The 22,148-nt window shown below is 39.1% G+C and overlaps 1 protein-coding gene across 11 annotated transcripts in view; it reads right to left on the bottom strand.

The window, feature by feature from the left end:
• fsd (transmembrane protein fates-shifted) overlaps window positions 1-22,148 on the bottom strand; it is a 341,565-nt gene that overhangs the window by 64,984 nt on the left and 254,433 nt on the right. For 2 of the 11 annotated variants that reach the window (XM_070085986.1, XM_070085980.1), the window contains one exon: window positions 12,785-18,010. The exons of the other annotated variants lie outside the window; for them this stretch is intronic. In XM_070085986.1, coding sequence (XP_069942087.1) covers window positions 17,921-18,010 — 90 coding nt within the window. In that variant the 3' untranslated portion in view covers window positions 12,785-17,920. Of the gene's footprint in view, window positions 1-12,784; window positions 18,011-22,148 lie in introns of those variants that run through there. 11 annotated transcript variants of the gene reach the window in all.

Raw genomic sequence — 22,148 nt, 5'->3', positions numbered from 1 at the left:
CACATAAACATGTCTTTCTGTCTGGCTGTCTAGCTCTCTGTTTATCTCTGTCTCTCCTTATCTGTCTTTCTGTCTCTGTCTGGTTGTGTCTCTTTCTGTCTCAGAGAGAGTGACTAATGAACCAACAGGTATTACACACAATGCAGAGTTGTCACATCTGTTTCCTGAACAAGTGAAAATGTGTATTACTTGTCAGTTATGCTTATTATGCATTATATCTACAAGCACAGTATAGCACTTTGTCTGGATTTTTGGGATTATCCTAGGTAATTTACACTATATATAATTGTATTTATGTGTACCTGTAGGATAGAGACAGATTGACAGAGATAGATACAAAGATGGAGATAGAAACAGCCAATCAGCTGGCTAGCCAACCAGCAGAACACGTATTCCACATTCCAGAATTGTTTCTCTTTTCTTAGGGCATAGGTTATCGGACATTCTGGCAGGATGACACTACTAGTGGTACGAAAATTGAAAGGATGTCACACATGGGTTATTATCAAGGTTTTTTATACTGTATTTCCTCGACTACTTGTGGCCACATCCATCTCAAAGCCACTAAACTTGGGGTCAACATCACTTTACTCTTAACCCTTTGAGGGTTTTGGACGTACTAGTACGTCCGAATGTACTAGTACGCACAAATTCTAGCGCCGTCAAATCTCGCAGGAAAAGGCTGGTAGGCCTACATGTGAGAGAATGGGTCTGTGTGGTCGGTGTGCGTGGTAGAAAAAAATCTGGGACCCAGTGGTGCATTGTGGGAACACCATCTTAGTAAACAATGTCCACCATGCCTCGCGGTAAGAAGCTCCTCGCTCCTCGGCGAATTGGGACACTTTTGTTCCCCAGTGACAGTTCTAATACAGATGGAAGTGCCAGTGAAGACGAGTTTCAAGGTTTTGGTGAGGTTTTGACCGAAACTAATGACCATAATATCGGTAATAGTGAGGAAGACCCAGACGACCCTCAGCCTTCCACCTCTGGTGCTGGGCCGTCTTGTTCACGTTCAGTTGTACCAGAATCCACAAGGAAACTTCTATTTTCCCAAATCCCAGACTCAGATGAGAGCATGGGTGATGATAGTGATAGTGAATATGAACTACAAGCTCTTCAAACTAGTTCCAGTAGTGATAGTGAAGTGCAATATTCCCCAGTGAAGCATCAGTATATACGACGATATATGCGCTCTGGTAGTGTGCCATATGCTATTCAAAGGGGAAGGAGTGCATCTCGGAGTACATCCCGTGGCTGTACAACAGGAACAGAGAGTGAAAATGACGATGATACTGTTGCAATTGGGATGGAAAATGTGCGTGGTGGTAGTGGTGCCGGCGGTGAGGCACCAGCAGTGGGCCATGCTGCCACCCACGCTGCCACCCACGCCACTGCCTCAGCTGATCTACAACAAAGGCCACCATCCCCCACCCACCCACCACACCAGCCTCCACAACCACCTGTCATTGTCCAGTACCCACCAGCAGACCGCACCTGGGATTGGCAGGAAGCTGTCAATTTTGTTCCAAATGCCCACCAGTTTGATGACAGCCAAAGTGGAATACGGCCATCTTGTACACTTGGGAACAATGCCACTGAACTGGAATGTTTCGAGTTATTCTTTGACGAACCACTGATGGAAAGTATTGTCATGGAAAGCAACACATACTACGAGTACACCATGGCAAACACATTACTTTCACCAAAATCACGTCTACACCAGTGGAAGGAGGCAACTGTGGCTGAGATGTATCTTTTCTTTGGCGCAATAATGCTTATGCCACATCTGTATAAGCACAAAGTGTAATCATACTGGTCAACAGACCGCCTGATTGCAACCCCAGGTTTCAGTGATATAATGCCAGTGAATCGATTTGTGCTAATGTTACGTATGCTTCATTTCTCAGACAAAACCAGGCCTGACAGAACTGACAGGTTATATAAGATTAGGAATGTGTTTGTGTATCTGAAAGAGAAATTCAGTACGCATTTTTATCCCTTCAGGAAGCTTGTAATTGACGAGTCTTTGATTCTGTTCAAAGGAAGACTCCCTTTCAAGCAGTACATACCAAGCAAGAGGAAACGCTTTGGTATAAAGTTGTTTGTGCTTTGTGATTGTTACAGTGGTCTGGTATTGGATATTATTGTGTACACTGGAAGTTATACATTGCAAAATACCAGGAAGTTATTGGGCATCTCAGGTGATGTGGTTAGAACAATGATAGAACCATACCTTGGTAAGGGGCATATATTATATACAGATAACTGGTACACAAGCCCCTCACTCAGTGATTTTTTTGCGAGTGAACATGACAGATGTGTGTGGCACAGTGCGTGCAAATCGGAAACATATGCCCAGGTTTGACGCTGGCACTCGTAGAGGTGAGGTGCAAGGGTTTGCTGCCAATGACATCATGGCATTTCGGTGGCATGACAAACGAGATGTCACACTGTTGTCATCAGTTCACCCTAATGAAATGGCAGACAGTGGCAGGCAGCATAGAGAGAGCAATGAACCCATTCTAAAACCTGCAGCTGTGATTGATTACACCTTCAACATGTGTTCAGTGGACAAATGTGACATGCAGATTGGGTTTGCTGATTGTGTTCGCAAGAGTTATAAGTGGTACATCAAACTGTTTTTCCATCTTCTGGACATTTCCATGCTCAATGCTTATAATATGTATAAGATGAGGACCAGAAACAAACCACAGTACGGCGAATTCTGTTTGTCTGTCATCAGACAAATAGTATTCAAGTACCAAGGAACAGTACCTGCAATTGACCGCCCACCAAATTATCAACAACTACCTGCTCGTCTGAAGCATGGTGATCACTTCCTGGTAAAAGTGCCTGCTACTGCTTTCAAGAAAAAGGCTCAGAAGAGGTGTTACGTCTGTTCACATACAAAAAACACCCACAACAACGCAGAGACACTCGTTTTATTGTGAGGAATGTAAAACACCACTGTGCATGACACCATGTTTCAAAGACTTCCACAGGCTGCAGAACTTCTAGAAACATTCCCTGTGACTGTATATGTGTATATAAAATATAGAAAAATAGTAATAAGCAACATTTCATATCGTTTGTTTGTGTAAATATTTTCTGTAAACAAAATAATGACAACAGTGTTTACGCCCTTATTGTGTAGTATTGAAAAAGAAATAACTTACAAAATACTGATCATGTTGGCCTCAGAGGCCATAAAAGTTACTCAGAAAAAGAAAAATTGAAAAATAATTGAAAATAGTACATAAAAAAGTAAATAGAAAAATACCGGGTGACGGCAATCGGTGATGTTACCAGATGTTGTTCAATTTTGGCAAACTTCACGCCTCCATATCTCGGTAAGTATTGACGGTAAAATTTTTTTGTTTAGCCTATAATATTTAGAAAAAAAAAAACTTTTTTCATCAGAAAAAATCATTTTTTTTTTTTTGAAATTTGGCCGACCCTGAGAACGAGTTTCGGAGAGGGCCTGTCGACCCTCAAAGGGTTAAAAGGGGAGTGTTCATGCGACATGACATCAATGAATCCCTAGTGTTTGCCACGCTGTTTGCTCTAGCTGGCACTCAATTGAACTGCTGCTCCCACAAGGTACTAAGTGGTCCCAGATTTTTTTAATACTGCACACACCAAGTGTTAAGACCCATTCTATGCTGACCATGCATCTCAGGCCAATCGTGCCAAATTTGGAGACAGGAAAAATAAAATGTTGACCTACATTTGGAGTGCTAAAGGTAACAACATAGATCTACGTTTGGACAGTTAAGGGGTTAAAGATGGACCAGCGCATCGAATAAATCTTGCAAATTTGTTTTTATTGATGATTTTTTTGCTACATACCATTGTACCTACCAGCCATGTTGGCAGCAGTGTTGTAAGACTGCTCTCAGCATTTTTTAAAGTCAATTTCAATCTCATGACATGCCACCAGTACTGCTATTCTCCTTTTATTTGTTTTTCTAACTCTGAGTTTATGTTTGCCCTCGCTTCCTTGTTAGGTAGGTCAACATGGCATTCTGTGCTTCTCTGAGTTTTCATGAGTTTGGATGAGATGGATATCTATCTTACCGCTTTCCTGGAAGAACAAAATCAATAGGGAAATCTATGATAGTGTCGCGTTATTGGCATCCTGGTGTCTTGTTTTGTTAGTGTCTCTCGAAGATTCATATTTTCAATAACTAAGGTGGAGATGCATGTCTTTAGGGTATCTGGATCGTTGGTCATACCTGAGAGACTACTTGGTAGGTTGAATCTGGGGAAGAGAGGGGAGGATGGGCTGGGGGTAGCCATGTTTGTTGTGAGGGAAAAGTTCAATAGATAGGAGTAGCGAGGGAGTATATAGTAACAATAGTTTCATTGCCGGCTACTTGTTAAGGTAGGGTAAGTCAAGCTCCCGCTATTCCCGCCTTTTTCCCCCTCCCCGAAAGTGATAGTTTGCTTGCCGGCTACTAGTTAAGGTAAGGTAAGTCTAGCTCCCGCTGTTCCCGCCTTTTTTCCCCCACCCCTAAAGTGATAGTTTGACGGCCGGCTGCTTGTTAACGTAGGGTCAGTCTAGCTCCCACTATCCCTTCCCCTCCCTCTCCCCCCCCCCCCGAAAGGTGACGTGTGGGGCTCTGGTCAAACAGTAAATCACTCGACTCACAGCTCCCAACACTACTGTAAGTACATGCCTGCCTTGTATTCTAGTGGATTTATTGGTTGAAAGCTTCACTTTTGACCAATAATAAACTTAGTCCTTTCAGTCTTGCTCTAGGTTGACTGTTGTAATAATCACCACATCTTTTAGGTATTGTACTTATCATGGAGAGTGATTATTTAAGCAGTGGGTAACCTGTCTATCTTTTCAGCTTGGATGACAGAGAGGGTCACCTGTCAATCAACGAGAAGAACTGGTGGAGATGGACTAACGTCCTGAGACTTCCCCTTTTTGGATTTAATTACCTGTGCACCTGTATGAAATTGCAGGACGTAACCCCTCATCATTGCAGCGGTAAAGAACCTGCTTTCCTGTCATCGGGATATAATACTCAAGGCTATACTGTGAAGAACTAGCCAATGGGTCGTAACCAACAACTGCGACCCCCCCCCCTTCCCATCATCAGCAACGGCTACGATTTCAACTACACAGTGTCACCAACACCAGACACCCCTATATATATTAGCGTTGAATTCAGTTATCATTTATATTTTTCATTATTCATTTTCTTTAATGTAGGATTAATATTTCATATTTAAGTGTTTTATATTTTATATTTTCTATATAATAAAGTGTTTGTTTGTCTGTTATTATTTCTTTTTCTATTCATTAATTTTCCTGAGGAGGAGCCAGCCTTGGTAATACTGTCTGAAGTTATTACAGGGCTGAGTAAGCCTTCACATTTGTTGTTATTGTTGTGGTGTGGCCTTGAGCGGTGGTGAGTGGGGTGGTTGCTGGGCCGGCGTCCTCCTGGCTACACTTGTTGAATAGTTGATTTTTCGGTGTTTTCTTGCTGGCCTTGGTGCTGTTTCCTCTTAGATTGTGCCTCATAATACTACAGGAATTGTTGTAGTTAAGAAGAAGTTGTAGTTATAGAAAGCTTAGGGTTACGTTGTTCGGCTGGCAGCGGGGTGTTGCTTTCGGTTTGTGGGCAGTCTTCCTTTGATCTCTATTATTTTCGATTTGTAGGTTTCACTGTTGGTAATTTGAATTTGAAAAAAAAAAAAAAATCTTTGGTCATTCTGGGTGCTACGTTGGGTAGTGCAGTTTTGCTTGTAACTAGGTCATCATAGGAGCATTGGTGGTTCTGATAGTTGGAGAAAAGTACGGAGCTTGGAGGTCGCTGCTGCCGCTGCCGAAACGTAAACGTAATGTAATCTATTGTAAAAATCATTATTGTCTTGTATACATCTATGTAAAATGCTATAGTCCTGCTAGATGTAAATTAGGTTTAACCCCTTAACTGCTGTCCAAATGTAGATCTACGTTCTTACCACTACTGCTTTGAATGTAGATCTACATTTTATTTTTCCTGCTTTCAAATTTGGCATGATTGGCCTGAGATGCCTGGTCAGTATAGAATGGGTCGTAACACCTGGTGTGCATAATATTAAAAAAAATCTGAGACCACTTAGTACCTTGTGGGAGCACCAGTTCAATTGAGTGCCAGCTAGAGCAAACAGCATGGCAAACACCAGGGATTCACTGATGTCATGTCATATTAACACTCCCCTTTTAACAGGAAAGTGATGCTGACCCTGAGTTTAGTGGCTTGGAGATGAATGTGGCCATAAGTGGTCGAGGAAATACCAAAAACCTCGATAATAATCCATGTGCAACATTTGTGCAACATCCAATCATTTTTTATAACACTGGTAGTGTCATCCTCTCAGAATGTCCTAAAACCTATGCCCTAAGTAAAGAAAAACAATTCAGGAACATGTGTAATACATGTTTGTTAGGCTGGCCAGCTGGCTGGCTGATTAATGTTGGCTGTCTCTATCTCTGTCTGTATCTATCTCTGTCTACCTGTCTCTGCCTATCTATCTCACAGGTACATACAAATACAGTTATTTATAGTGTAAATTACCTAGGATAATCCAAAAAATCCAGGCAAAGTGCTATACTGTGCTTGTAGATCTGAGGCATAATAAGCACGACTAGCAAGTAATACGCATTGTCACTTGTTCATAAGTCAGACGTGATGACTCTGCATTGTTGTGTAATACCTGTTGGTTCTTGAGCCACTCTCTGAGACAGAGAGAGACAAGCAGAGAGACAGGGAGACAGAGCTAGACAGGAAGATAGACACAGTGACAGACAGACATACAGACATGTTTATGTGTAACACTGAAAACAAATACAGCCAAGGCAGTGCACGATCATCAGATATCAATCCACTGATGGACTGGAGTGTCCAAAACATTGCTGGGACCTATAAGTATTATGTACAGGTCCTCCATCACAAATCTGGCATCATTGGGACCTGTAGTGTGCCGGATTACTGAGTTTGCCGGATTACAGAGTGGTTAGATTAGAATACACTTAATAAAATTAACCAACTTGACTTACACAGTTCATTGAACATAGACAAAAATCTAACATTTCTGCTACTTTGAGCTCAATTTCAAGGTACTTTTCATTATGAAAGCAATCAAAATCATGTCTATTTCTGTAATATATCTTCCATTCTATCAAATGAGTCCAAAAAAATGAGAATACAACCATAAAAACCATACAAAAATATACTGCAGTGGCGGCTAATGGCTGAGAAGTGAACTCCCTTATTTATTGTCCATCTTTTTTATTTTTGTTGTACGTTAAGAAGCATTTTTCCATCATACATTGCCCAAGTTTCAATGAGATAGCCCAATAAACAACCGAGAAAAAAAAATATTTACCAAAAAATCATATATGACAAGCCCAAGCCAGGTACAGGAAATAAGTCACTTTGACTTTTCTGGGTTATCCTAGGTTCTCTATACATACACTGCTATGTATGATAATCTATGTAACTGTATTTGTGTATACCTGAATAAACTTATTTACTTCTAGTCTGTCAAATGAGTACAAGAAACTGCCCATTCACTTATTTCAACTACCCAATAAAGTGGTCAGAAATTGGCAATTTGGCCAATTTCACACAAATTTCAACAGATGCCAATTTCAAAATAGGGTCCAGAATAAACAATGCAGACATTCCTGGCACTAAAATAACATTTTCTCTGTTCATTAGTCACAGCTACAGGCCCCTCTTATATTATTCTTGCTTACCATTTGGAATTTTTATTCACAAAAAAATAGAAGATTTACTGTTCTGCAGACTGCTGCATTATTGTAATAATTGTATAAATAATGTCAAGCCATTCTTGACTCCGTACTGGAATTCAGACTGGCAGGCGGACAGGTATTGGACGGTGACGTCATTTGTTTACTCTTGAGCTTCGCTAAAGAATAGAACATTTTCGCTACTGTGAGCGCAATTTCAAGGTACTTTTCGTCATGAAAGCAATCAAAATCATATCTATTTCTGTAATATATCTTTCATTCTATCAAATGAGACCAAAAAAAGTGAGAATATAACCATAACAACCATACAAAAATATACCGCTAAGCGGCCGCTAATGGCTGAGAAGTGAACTCCGCTATTTATTCAAATTCAAATTCAAAGTTTATTCTCTATAAAGATTACAATGTTGAATTTACAGAATTTGGTTGTTGTGTTGTTTACATGTAGTTAAATGATTACAGAGTGTACCACTAGAACGCCTAGCATGGCTAGGCATTTCGGGCAGACTTAGTTTAATTCTTTATTTTAAAATATTACAAATTATGAGGTAAGTTGGTATTATGGCTAAATGACTAAATACTAGTTTGTGAGTTTAGCAATGTGAATGCTTTTGTTTTGGCACAGTACATAGTTTCAGTATTGGAGTATCATAGGATTCATTATCTTAAGATTGAGATTAATATTTCTGTTTATGGTCAAATGGGTGAGTGAGTGTAAGTGTGAACCACCAGGTGGTATTCGTGTAGTTAGTTGATGGGGTTTATCAGGGAGATAAGATGTTTTCTAATGGTAGTTTTGAAGGTGATGAATGTGTCTGCAGTTCTAGAGTTCTCAGGTAGGGTGTTCCAGATTTTAGGGCCTTTGACATACATTGAATTTTTGTAAAGGTTTAGTCGGACATGGGGAATGTCGTAGAGATGTTTGTGTCTGGTGTTATGCCTGTGGGTTCTGTCACAACTATCAAGAAAGCATTTTAGGTCAAGGTTGATATTGGAGTTTAAGGTCCTGTAGATGTAGATTGCACAGTAGTAAGTGTGGATGTACTGAACAGGGAGTAAGTTTAAATCTATGAAGAGTGGGGAGGTGTGTTGCCAGGGATGGGATTTAGTGATTATTCTTACTGCAGCTTTTTGTTGGGTTATAATTGGCTTTAGGTGTGTTGCTGCAGTTGATCCCCAAGCACAAATAGCATAGGTGAGGTATGGATAAATAAGTGAGTGGTATAGTGTGAGAAGGGCATTTTGCGGCACGTAGTATCGTATCTTGGAGAGGATCCCAACTGTTTTGGATACTTTTTTGGTTATGTGTTGGATATGGGTGCTGAAATTCAGGTTGTTGTCAAGGTATAGGCCTAGGAATTTGCCCTCATTATGTCTGGTAATTAGAGTGTTGTCAATCTTAATGTTAATTTGTGCATCTCCTGCTCTGCTACCGAACATAATATAGTAGGTTTTGTCAGTGTTAAGCGTAAGTTTATTGGCTGTCATCCAAGTCGATATTTTGATCAGCTCCTCGTTAACAATGGTGTTGAGGGTGGCAAGATTAGGGTGAGAGATGACATAAGTCGTGTCGTCAGCAAAGAGAATGGGTTTCAGGTGTTGGGATACGTTTGGAAGATCATTGATGTATATGAGGAAGAGCAGGGGACCAAGGACACTTCCCTGCGGAACTCCAGTATCAAGTGGCCGTGTTGTTGATGCTGTGTCTTTAATGGTAACATACTGATACCTATTAGTAAGGTAAGATTTGAAATAAGCAAGCGCATGGCCTCTTATACCGTAATGGTCAAGTTTGTGGAGTAGGATGTCGTGGTCTACTGTGTCAAAAGCTTTTCTTAGGTCAATAAAAATTCCTAGTGGATATTCCTTATTTTCCAATGCTGTGTAAAGCAGATCTAGCATTTTTATGATTGCATCATTAGTGCTTTTATTTTTCCTAAATCCAAATTGGCAGGGGTTGAGTATGTTTTGTGCTGTTATAAATGAATATAGTCTCCTGTGCACGAGTTTCTCAATGGTAAGTTTGATATTGGCCTATAGTTGTTTAAGTCTGTTGGGTCACCACCTTTATGTATTGGTGTAACCCTTGCCATCTTGAGTAGTTTCGGGAAGGTGCTAGTTTCTAGTGACTTGATAAAAAGTAATGAAATAGCATGCGAAAGGATATGGGCCGCTCGCTTGTACAGTAATGGTGGGACATTAGACAGATTCCCCGAGTTGTTTTTAAGTGACTTTATAATCTTGGTGGCTTCCGAGGGCTCAGTTGGTGCAAGATAGAAGGAATTTGGGAAATTCCCATCTAGGTAGTCCCTGGCATGGGCATTAGTATGTGGGATTTTATTGGCGAGATTAGATCCTATGGTTGAGAAGAAGTCGTTTATCTTGTTAGCTGTGTCAGTGGGATGTAGTGATGTTTCATTAGGTTTAGTAAGGACAATATTCTTGTTTTTTTTCAGTTTGTGGGTCCCTAGAATCTGAGAGAGTGTTTTCCAGGTCTTTTTTATATCTCCTCTAGTGTCTGTGAATCTACTGGAGTAGTATAGTTGTTTGGCTTTCTTTATTACTTTGGTGAGAACTGATGAATAGTGTTTAAGAATATCTTTGTGTATTAAGCCCTGTCTATATTGCTTTTCATATTGGTGTTTCTTGTCAATGGATTTCAGAATGGTGCTGGTTAGCCATGGGCAACCAAGCCGTTTGTTTGTGATCTGTTTCGTTTTTATAGGACAATGTTTGTTGTATAGTCTAAGTAATTTGTTAAGAAAAATGTCTGTCCAGTCATCAATACCATTGGCCTTGGAGAATTCTGTAGGCCAATCAACAATCTCTAGGTCAGTTGTGAACTTCCTTATTGAGGCCTCGTCATGGAGTCTAAATGAGACTTTGTTGTATTCAAGTAGTGGTTTATTAATGTTTGTCAGGAGGAAGGTAGGGTAATGGTCTGTAGTGCTATCTGTGATTATCCCTGATTTAAGGGGGGCTAGTATATTGGTCCATATGTGGTCTATTATGGTTGCACTTGTCTCAGTGAGCCTGGTTGGTTTAGTTATTGTTGGTATGAGAAGTGTGTTGTTCATATTGTTGATGAAATCAGTTACAGGCTGATCATCTAGTAAGCCAAGGTTGATGTTGAAGTCTCCAGCTAAGAGAAGGTGGTGCGTATTCATTTGTCTGTTTGTTATTAGTGACTTTAATTTCTCACTGAAATTTGGGATGTTTGTGTGAGGTATCCGGTAAATGGCACCGATTGTTATAGGCGTCTTAAGGTTTTTTACAGTAAAATTAGCAAAAATGTATTCCCCATATTCATCACTAAAGCAAGTGGTGCTGATACATTATGGTCTGATTTCTTTCATTTTTGGTGTACATGAAGAAGTAGCTTTCCATCATACATTGCCCAAGTTTGAATAAGATAACCCAACAAACAACTGAGAAAATAATATAATAATAATAATAATAATATCTTTATTTACTACACGTACATGTACAAGGTATACATCAGTGACATACTACTGTATAGAAAGCCGCTTGTTATGCAGAGTATTTCAAGAAAATTAGGTCAGTGTCCCAGGATAACACCCACACTAGTCGGCTAACACCCAGGTACCCATTTACTGATGGGTAAACATAGACAACAGGTGTAAAGAAACACGCCTACTGTTTCTACCCTGGCTAGGAATTGAACATTTACCAAAAATCATATATGGCTAACCCAAGCCAGGTACTTAAAATAAGCCACATTGACTTTTTTTGGGTTATCCTAGGTTCTCTACACATATGCTGCTGTGTGTGATAATCTATAGAGAGAAAATAACTTTTTTGTTTCAGGCTTATGGTGCAGTACGAGTGTATATGACAGTTAGCCCTGTACTATACTCCATTTTCTCTAATATAAGCCCCCAAGACAGGGATAGGAGAATGGTATTTGTATACCATATCCTCTTCATACCTCCGTCAAACTGCTCGGTGTTATGCCAAATATTATTCATTCTGGAGCATTTAACATGTTTTATGTTATTTATATTGTTTCTTATGTCATATTAGATCAATTGTGATAGGCAAATAAGCTGTAGTGTTGATATTAGCATAATAATAAAGCATATTCTCCTGCTTCATGAGACTGAGCTCATGGCAACTGACACTGGCTTCAAAGCCATCTTATATTTAATGGATAATGTACTGTGTAGGTGCTTACATAATGAGAAGCATTTCTTTTATTCATTGGAACCATGGCTAGGGCTAAAAGTAAGCAGGTTAAAACAATAAATGGATAAAAAGAAATTGGAATGACTTATGCAGCAAGTAGCACCACCAAACAGTACCAGCAGGTTGGTGTGGCAACCCTGGAAATTTAAAATGATGCTAGCCAAAATTAGTGCCGAATAACTGATTGCCGGATTTGTGATGGCGGACCTGTATAAATTTCTAGACAATAGTATGTAACTAAGGTAGGTGAAAATGTTCACCTGTCAGTGTGTTTCTGACTATAAAAATGACCTCTTTATTTAAATATGCGGAGCGCTGGGCATGAGAACGTAGATCTACGTTTGGACAGTTAAAGGATTAAGCTTGCCTGAAATGCTCTGCATAACTAAGGGGCTTCCCATGCGAGAGATACAATGTCATCCACTGTTGTAAAAACTGTGAACTGTCTTCACCCTGTCTGTGCTTGATAATCCAAATTCTGAAGTTTCAAACTTACTGTGCTTTAGTTTGACTTCATTGCTAGTGTTTCTTAGTAGTGTGTTTGACTTAGTTTAGAGCTCTATATAGTTTTTTATTGAAATAGGGATATTAGTGTCCATGTGATAACTTGTGAATTTAAATAATTCACTTCAAATCTTAAACACTGATACTTAACTGTATCATGAACTTAGGTCATGCTCTACATGAATCTTTTTGTATGTTGACGTAGAGGTGCCTAGGGTGATGCAATACTGGGATACCTTTCTCGGATTGTGCAGTGACCAAAATACATAGTTACATTTTAGGTTATAAAAACAATTGTACTGTAGTGTATATGAAAGATATGTATTTTAAGAAATATATAATCCATTGTTCCTTATTGAAGAATTTTCCTGAGGGACAATATAATACATGTTTGTACCTACTGAATAATCTTTTGAGCTCTGCACCTAACAAAATTAAACATTTAGCATACACGTTTTAACAAAAATGTTCTAATGGATCTATTTTTGATACAACACTTGCATACTGTATTTTGTATTATATTTTCAAAGCCCAGTACAGTGGTCCCTCAATAATCATCCGGCCTGAAAGTCGTCCATTTCGGAAATAGGCCCGTTATTTCGTCTCGCAAATGGTCCGTTAACTCGCTAATCGTCCTTCGTCCGGGATGCGTACTTATGCTCTGAGCCACCTGGGCCTGCCTTCCCAGCCAGTGTGCCATTGTTTACAAGTGAACGACAGTCCCCTCACTTGCTCCTACAAAATATTTCATAATATTCCATTCATTTTAGTGCTTGCAAGTGCTAAATAAGCTACCATGGCTCCAAAGAAAGCTCCTAGTGCCAAGCCTTTGGTAAAGAAGGTGAGAAATACGATTGAATTTAAGAAAAACATTACTGAACAATATGAAAGTGGCGTACAACCATATCTTCCATCATAGCCAAGAAAAAGGAAATCAAGGATGCTGTTGTTGCAAAGGGGGTAAATATGCTGACAAAAATGAGATCACCAGTACTCGAAGATGTTGAGAAGTTATTATTGGTGTGGATAAATGAGAAACAATTAGCAGGAGATAGTATTATGACGTCGCTTATTTGTGAAAAGGCTAGGCAGTTCCATGACAATTTGGTAAAGAAACTGCCTGCAACTAGTGATGTGAGTGAATTTAAGGCCAGCAAAGGCTGGTTTGAGAGATTTAAGAAGCTTACTGGCATACACAGTGTGGTAAGGCATGGGGAGGCTGCCAGTTCTGACAACAAAGCGGCTGAAAAATATGCGCATGAATTCAAGGAGTACATAGAGGCTGAAGGATTGAAACCTGAACAAGTGTTCAATTGTGACAAAACAGGCCTCTTTTGGAAGAAAATGCCAAAGAGGACCTACATTACTCAGGAAGAAAAGGCACTGCCAGGACACAAGCCTATGAAAGACAGGCTGATGCTCATGTTCTGTGCTAATGCTAGTGGGGATTTCAAAGTGAAGCCGTTACTAGTGTACCATTCTGAAAATCCCAGTGTTCAAGAAAAACAATGTTATAAAGAGTAAATTGTGTGTGTTTTGGAGATCTAATAATAAGGCATGGGTCACAAGGGACATTTTCGTCGAGTGGTTCAATGAAGTGTTTGGCCCTAGTGTGAAGAATTACCTCCTGGAAAAGAAATTGGATCTCAAGTGCCAAGTGGACAATGCACCTGCTCATCCTCCAAACTTGGATGACCTAATTCTGAAGGAGTTTGGGTTCATCACAGTAAAGTTCTTGCCCCTGAATACCACTCCTCTCCTCCAGCCCATGGACCAGCAAGTCATTTCAAACTTTAAAAAACTCTACACCAAAGCAATGTTTGAAAGGTGCTTTAATGTGACCTCAGACACTCACCTGACCTTAAGAGATTTTTGGAAAGAACACTTCAGTATTCTCCATTGCATAAGCCTTATAGGTAAGGCTTGAGAGGGAGTGACTACCAGGACTTTGAACTCTACTTGGAGAAAATTGTGGCCAGATTGTGTCCACAAGCGGGATTTTGAAGGGTTTGAGGCAGCCCCTGATGAGCCTATGTCAGTTGTGAACTCTATTGTCGCACTGGGGAGTTCCATGGGGTTGGATGCGAGTATGGAGGATGTGGAGGACCACAACGAAGAGCTAACCACTGAGGAGCTGCAAGAGCTTCAGCAGGAACAGCAACAGATTGCAGCTCAGAATCTTGCTGTAGAGGAGGAGGAAGAGAGATGGAAGAAGGTGCCTTCTTCAGAAATTAAGGAGATTTTTGAAATGTGGGGTAGGATGGAAATATTTATGGAGAAACATCACCCTGAGAAGGATATTGCAAGCCATATTGGCAACTTGTACAGTTACAGAGTCTTGGCCTATTTTAGGGAAGTTTTAAAGAGATGCCAGAAACAGAGCTCTCTGGACAGTTTTTTTGCAAGACAGGACTCCAGTGAATCTCAAGCTGGTCCTAGTGGCATTAAGAAACAGAGAAGAGAAGTAACCCCAGAAAAGCAATTGGTACCTGAGGTGTTGATGGAAGGGGATTTCCCTTCCAAACAGTAAATAATCCAATCTGTCTCCTCCAGTCTTCCATACACTAAGAAGAATCGCCAATAAAGGTGTTACGTATTCTGTTAATGTTTCATTCATCATGTGACATTGTATTGTTTATGTACTACATCTATATTTCATGTAAAAAATTTTTTTTTGTTTTAATACTTCTGGGTGTGAGGAACAGATTAATTGCATTTACATTATTTCTTATGGGGAAAATTGATTCGAAAATCGTCTATTTCGATAATAGTCCCACTTCCAGGAATGGATTATGGACGATTATTGAGGGACCACTGTACTATATTATAATTTGTAGCTAAACTCTTACTGCCCTCACATAGTCTTTTATAATTATTCAATACAGTAAGGCCCTCTTTACAGCATTCTGCTAATACAGATATTTCAAATATTGACCAAAACTAACTCTCTATACGGCTCTTCCCACCTGACTTTCTAATACAGTCACCATGGGCCACCTGGTTTGTTTACATTCTCTGTGAGCGCGACTCCATTATGTCTGGAAACTTTCCAAAATTTCAAGTGTTTTAAAGTTATTTCATATTTTAAATACAGAAGGGCCCTGCTTTATGGCATTCCGCTAATACGGACATTTCAAATTATGACCAAAAAAAACTGTACAGCTCCCCCCACCTGACTTTATAATATGGTCAATGAGCACCACTTGGTTTGTTTACATTCTCCGTGAACACCACGTCTCTCTATTGTCTGGACACTTTCCAAAATTTCAAGTGTTTTAAAGTTATTGCCCATTTTATATGTACTCTGATAATTATACTTAAGTGTACCTGTACCTAAATAAACTTACTGTGCTGGAGTGCAGGTACACATTAAAATCACTAAGAGTATCCCTCTAGTCTTGATGCCATATTAATAATAATAATTGCTCTTGGGCACATTAAATGCCTTATTTTATGTTAATACAAACATTTTTGTTAATCCATCTATGACATTTTCTTCAAAATTATACAGCCTCTCCTCACTTACCGATGTACTCGTTTACCAACACCTCGGACTTACGACGAGCTCTCTGACCAGTATTTATACCTAAATAATGTATATTTGAGCTGAATTCCTCTATTCTGTTTATTTCATTATACACTACACTACTATATAAACATTTAAAAATATACCAGAAATGGTGTAAAGGTGACATTAAAACAATATCAAAAAAGGTTGACACAAACCCACTACCATTATAGTATGCTCCTCACTTGGCGACGAATTCGTTTAATGTTGTGGTCTTAGGAATAGAACTATGTCATTAAGTGAGGAGAGGCTGTATAAGAAACATATTAATAGCATATAAATATGATACAAACACCCAAAGTAAAATAAATTTCACATAAATATGAGATGTGATAGGCGGGCGGAGGGAAAGAATTATGTTTTCTCTGATCTGCACCAGAGAAAGTGTGTGTCAATGTACATTTACTGCATTTGGCTTTGTTTCCAAATTTTGGCACGAATTCTCATCACTTCTCTGTCGTTTATGCATATAAGGGTAGTTGTTAGAAATTATTACATTCAGTGAACAAGGTATGCTAATGGCAATAATAATATTGCTCTGGGGCACTTTAAATATCATATACACCTACCATCCAACTTACGACCGTGTTTTTTATGCCAAATTTCTGGGAAATAAACAACTATTTGTGTTGTACACAGTGGTTATCCTAAACCTTACAGTATAAAATACAGTACTAACAACATAAAAAGTAAAGCAAAACATGAAATACCAAAATAAAACAATAAAATAAAGTCATTACAAAAATGTTTTGTAGTAAAGGTCGACTTACAACCATTTCGACTTACGACCGGTTTCCTGGAACCGAACTCGGTCGTAAGTCGGATGGTAGGTGTATTATGTTAGGAATGTAAGCCAGTGGGCTTCCTGGCTACCTACACCTGACTTCCTACAAATAAATACTACTCTCCTCTCACCCTGCATTAAGACTACACATATTTTAAGTTAAGTAATGAGTGTACCGTGTGTGTATTTTATCGCTTTGGGTTGCTTTAAATATCGTATATTACATTTGGGAATGGGAACCTGTGGGCTTCCTGGCTACCTACTTACACACTGTGCTGCCGTGCAGGTACAAGTTAAAATCACAGAGTGTTGTACGTGTTAGACTTGAAGACGCCATATTAATAATGATAATAACACAACAGTGATCACTCTGAGGTGCATTAAATGTCATATATAATGTTAATATAGACATTCTGATTAATCCATCTATTATATTTTTCAAAATTATATAAAAAATGCTACATAACATAAACATGATAAATACACCAGACAGTAGAATAAATTAACAAATATGAGATTTTTTCCAGTCTTGTCAGAGTGTCTGAAAGAATAACATTCTCTCTAGTAATGAGTGTACTGTATGTGCATTTTATCCCTCTGGGGAGTTTTAAATGTCGTAGTATATCACATGTGGGTGGGTTGGCCAGGAGGGCTACCATACCTATCATGCCTGACTTCTTACAATAAATACTACTCGCCTCTCACCCTACATTAAGATTACAAATATTTTTAGGTAATGAATGCACTGTGTATTTTACTTTTTATTGTTTTTTAATGCCTAGCTCTATTGCTAACTTAATATATGTTAGTGTAAACTGGCATTTATATGCATTTATAAGTGGAAAAAAAATGGCGTTCTGCTTATCAGCACTGTCTGCTTTTCAGAGGTAGCCCGGAACCCAACCTGCCATATAAGTGGGCCCCTACTGTATTTAAATACCACATCCTGGATTTAAAGTAAAATAATATGCAAAATTCAATTGATTATTTTGTACATTCCTTACTTTTTTTTTAAAACAATATCCAAATTCTTCCCTCCTCCTCCATACAAAATTTGAAGAGAAGTGCCCTAATAAGAACAGCGTTAACTTCTGCTTGTGGTGTGTGCACATACCTCATACTGAGGATGCCACCAAGGATACACCTTAACATCACACACAGGCTCCAATATAATCTGAAAGATGGAAGTATTGATATTCAATTAATACACAGCCTAAATGTTAAATATGCATTTGTTTTGTGGTAATAGTAGTAGTTGTAGCAGTGGTAGAGGCAGAAATAATGTAACAGTGGAAAACTAGGGGAAAATAATGGCAAAGAATGTGGTAAAAAAGTAGTAATAGAAGCAGCAGCAGTAGTAGTGTATAAGAAGAAGAAAACAGAGGAGCACTGGCCCACAGGCATACGACAAAATCTCAATAGGACAACTCAAGGCAATGAAAATACAGGAAAGAAGAAGAGGTATGGAGATGAGGCAAAGGTCAGGTCACAAGTGTTTTGAGGTTTAGAGCTTTTAACAATGCAGTAAGTAAGGGTGGGCATCAACAAAGCAAGGATTAAGATTCACCTTAGAAATGATGTGTATAAAAGATGCTTCAATAAGATGGTGTTTGTGAAGGCTTGAAGGGTAGACAGTTTTGGCAGAGGACCAGTTAATAGGATGACTGTGATCTGTAACATGAGAGACAAGAGAATTGCTAGTGTCAGCAAGACAAACATTTCTTTTGTGCTCATCAAGTCTGTCAGAGAGAGAGGCCAGTTTCACCAAAGTATTGAAGAGAAGCAGGAAATGGAGTCGACATGAGAAGCATCAGTGGCAAAAGTATGAATGAACAAGAATGCTACTAAGGGTATTAGCTCAAAGGAAAAAATTGACAGCTAAATTTAGGAGTGAGGGTGTCTCTAACATTTAGGAGACTGGAAATGGGGGTAAGGAGTTTGGGAGAGAAGTCCTTTTAGCATGAGAGTAAGAAGAGTATGAAATCAGGTATAGCCAAGGAAAGAGAACAAGGGTGGAAATTTCTGAGTCAGGAAATTAAGTGTTACAGATGTGCAGGGCATGGGGAAAGAGAAACAACACCACCAACACCCCACGGCCTGGCTGGCAATACGGAAGGCCCGGGTTCGATTCCCAGTGGGGTAGAAACATTTCAACATGTTTCCTTACACCTGTTGTCCTGTTCACCTAGCAGCAAGTTGGTACCTGCGTGTTAGTCGACTGGTGTGGGTCGCATCCTGGAAGACAAGATTGAGGACCCCAATGGAAATAAGACAGACAGTCCCTCGATGACGCACTGACTTTCTTGGGTTATCCTGGGTGGCTAACCCTCCAGGGTTGAAAATCTGAAGAAATCTTATATTAACACTTTTATTGACACAGAGAGCATGGTAAGAAAAGTAGTGTACGTACATGCCACTATGCACCTACTTGCAATAAATGGAAAAAGAAAAGCCTATCACATGCACATCAAGGAAATTAGGATAAGAGTTAGATTCCCATTCAACTCTGAATTTGATGGAACGAGCAAAGACACAGCTATAGAAGTAGAACAGTTTCAAAATTCTCTACATAAAGGTTAGCATGAACAGGGATTAGAAGAGAGCCCAAAGATTTGGGAATAAAACTTACCTTGAAAGGAAAAAAAAAAAAAAAGAGTTCAAGTCCGCACAACGGCAAATGAGATTAAGAAAGACATCAATGGATATAGGGAAATGACGTAACCCTTCACTCTGAGAAAACTAAAAACATCAAGAAGGACATTGGCAAAGAGACACTCAATGCTGGAACAAAACATCATTACTTTCCCCTCTTCTAAATGCAGGTTATTTGTATATTAATAGATATACAGCATTTCCTCACTTAACGGAGTTCCGTTCATAAGACCATATCGGTAAACGAATTATTCGCTAAGTGAGGAGCATACTATAATGGTAATGGGTTTGAGTCGACCATCTTTGATATTGTTTTAACCCTTTCAGGGTCCAGAGGCCAAATCTCGAAGGGTGCACCAGGGTCCAAGAATTTTTGAAAAAAAAAAAATTCTTACAGAATTAAAGATAATAATTTTCTGTAGATAAAACAAAAACAAAAAATTTTGATCAGTAGTTACTGAGATATACAGGCATGAAGTTGACCCTCAATGACCTGGTGGTGGCAACATCTGCGACTTCCGTAAAGTCTCATTATTTTATTTTAGGTTTTTGTTATTTTTTTTCTTTTTTCTAATATTTTTGTTTTCCAGTAACTTTTGTGGCCTGTGAGACCAATATAATGTATAAATGTACACTCATTGTATTTAACACAATAACTGCACTAATTTATCATTATACTGCTTACAAAACTTTTTTACAAGTTTATCGTAAACAAAATAATGATGAAAATATTAGTGTGGTTGTGTTGAGTACAATGGTACCATATGGTACAATGTACTGTATGGTACAATGGTACCAAATGGTGCAATAATAATAATATCTTTATTTACTACAAGTACAAGTACAAGGTATACAGGCCTAGCTGACATCAATGACATACTATTATATAGAAAGTCACTTGTTATCCAGATCATTTCGAGCAAATTAAGTCAGTGTGCCAGGATGCGACCCACACCAGTCAACTAACTCCCAGGTACCCATTTTACTGATGGGGAACATGGACAACCGGTGTTAAGAAACAGGCCCAATGTTTCTACCCGCGCTGGGAATCGAACGCAGACCCTCGCCGTGTGAAGCGAGAGCTTTAGCTATCAGGCCATGGGGCACCGTGGCCTGATCGATACATTATGGTACATTGTACCATATGGTACTGTTGTATTCAACAATAACCGCGCTAATATTGTCATCATTATTTCGTTTACAATAATTGTTTACAACAAAAAATGCAAAAATGTTGTATATTAGTAATGTTCTATTATATATTTTTACATATGTACAGCCACTGGACATGTTACTTGAGGTGGATGATGAAGCGCTTTGTTTTGGAAACTGCTGAGTCAGGGGCCTGGGTTCCCACTCACTCACTCGGTCCTGGCTGGTGCCTCATGGCACCAACACCTCCTACTGGCCATACGGTACAGGGTATCATATGGGATAGAATACCACATGGTACAGAATACCATATGGTACAGGGCACCATATGGTACATGGTACAATATGGTACAGGGTACAATGTGGTACAAATACAGGGATCCCTATGGAAATAAGTCACCCTGACTTTTTTGGGTTATCCTAGGATTTTATACATATGCTACTATGCATGATAATCTACGTAACTGTATTTGTGTATACCTGAATAAACTTACGTCACATGTGCTTGAGTAAGTTTATTCAGGTGTACACAAATAGTTACATAGATTATCATACATAGCAGTATATGTTTGGAGACCTAGGATAACCAAAAAAAAAATCAGACAGATGTATTCCCATTAGGGTTCCTGTACCCTGTACCATATGGTTCAGAACCATAGAATTTCTCTTCAGATCCACTTCCATCAGTCTTAGAACTGTAAGCTGGGAAAAGGAAAGTCAGAATTCACCTGGGAATTGAGCGCTTCCTTGCTGCCAGGCATGGTGAACAAAGCCACTTTGGCGGCATTCCCACAATGCCATGCAGGTGTCCAGATTTTTTCTATAGTGCACACACTGACCACCCAGTGTGTGCACTATAGATGTAGGCCTACAAGCCTTCTCAAGCTAAACTTGAGGCCACTAGAATTTTGGCGTAGTTCTACGGTTTGGACCCACAACTCAAAGCCATAAAACTACGCACGGACCCTGAAAGGGTTAATGTCCCCTTTGCATCATTTATAACATTTTTGATATATTTTTAAATGTTATATAGTAGTGTAGTGTAATAAACAGAATAGAGGAAATCAGCTCTAATATACATTATTTAGGTATGCATACTTGTCAGAGAGCTCGTTGTAAGCCCGAGTCATCAGTAAAAGAGTACGTTGCTAAGTAAGGAGAGGCTGTACTGTATTTAAATAAATTACAAGTAACATAGTACTGTATACAATTTTTTCATTTTGCTTTAAAATTTAGCAGCAAACCTAATTTAACCCTTAAACGGTCCAAACATATATATACGTTCTCTCGTGTAGTGCCCCAAACGTATATATATGTTTCATTTGTCATTCATTCAACATTGGCACGATAGGCCTGAGTCGCCTAGACATGAGAGAATGGGTGTACGCACTCAGTGTGCGCCATATGAAAAAAATTGGGGATGCCTGGGTACTACATGCTTTTTTTTCCTATAAAAAAAAAAAAAAAGATTTTTTTTTTCTCAAAATATTCGGGGGCGCTGCGCATGT

Source organism: Cherax quadricarinatus, chromosome 17 (genome assembly GCF_038502225.1).
Source record: "Cherax quadricarinatus isolate ZL_2023a chromosome 17, ASM3850222v1, whole genome shotgun sequence".
Taxonomy (NCBI): Eukaryota; Metazoa; Arthropoda; class Malacostraca; order Decapoda; family Parastacidae; genus Cherax; species Cherax quadricarinatus.
The sequence above is the reverse complement of the archived record's forward strand: the minus strand, read 5'-3'. Positions and strand labels throughout refer to the sequence as shown.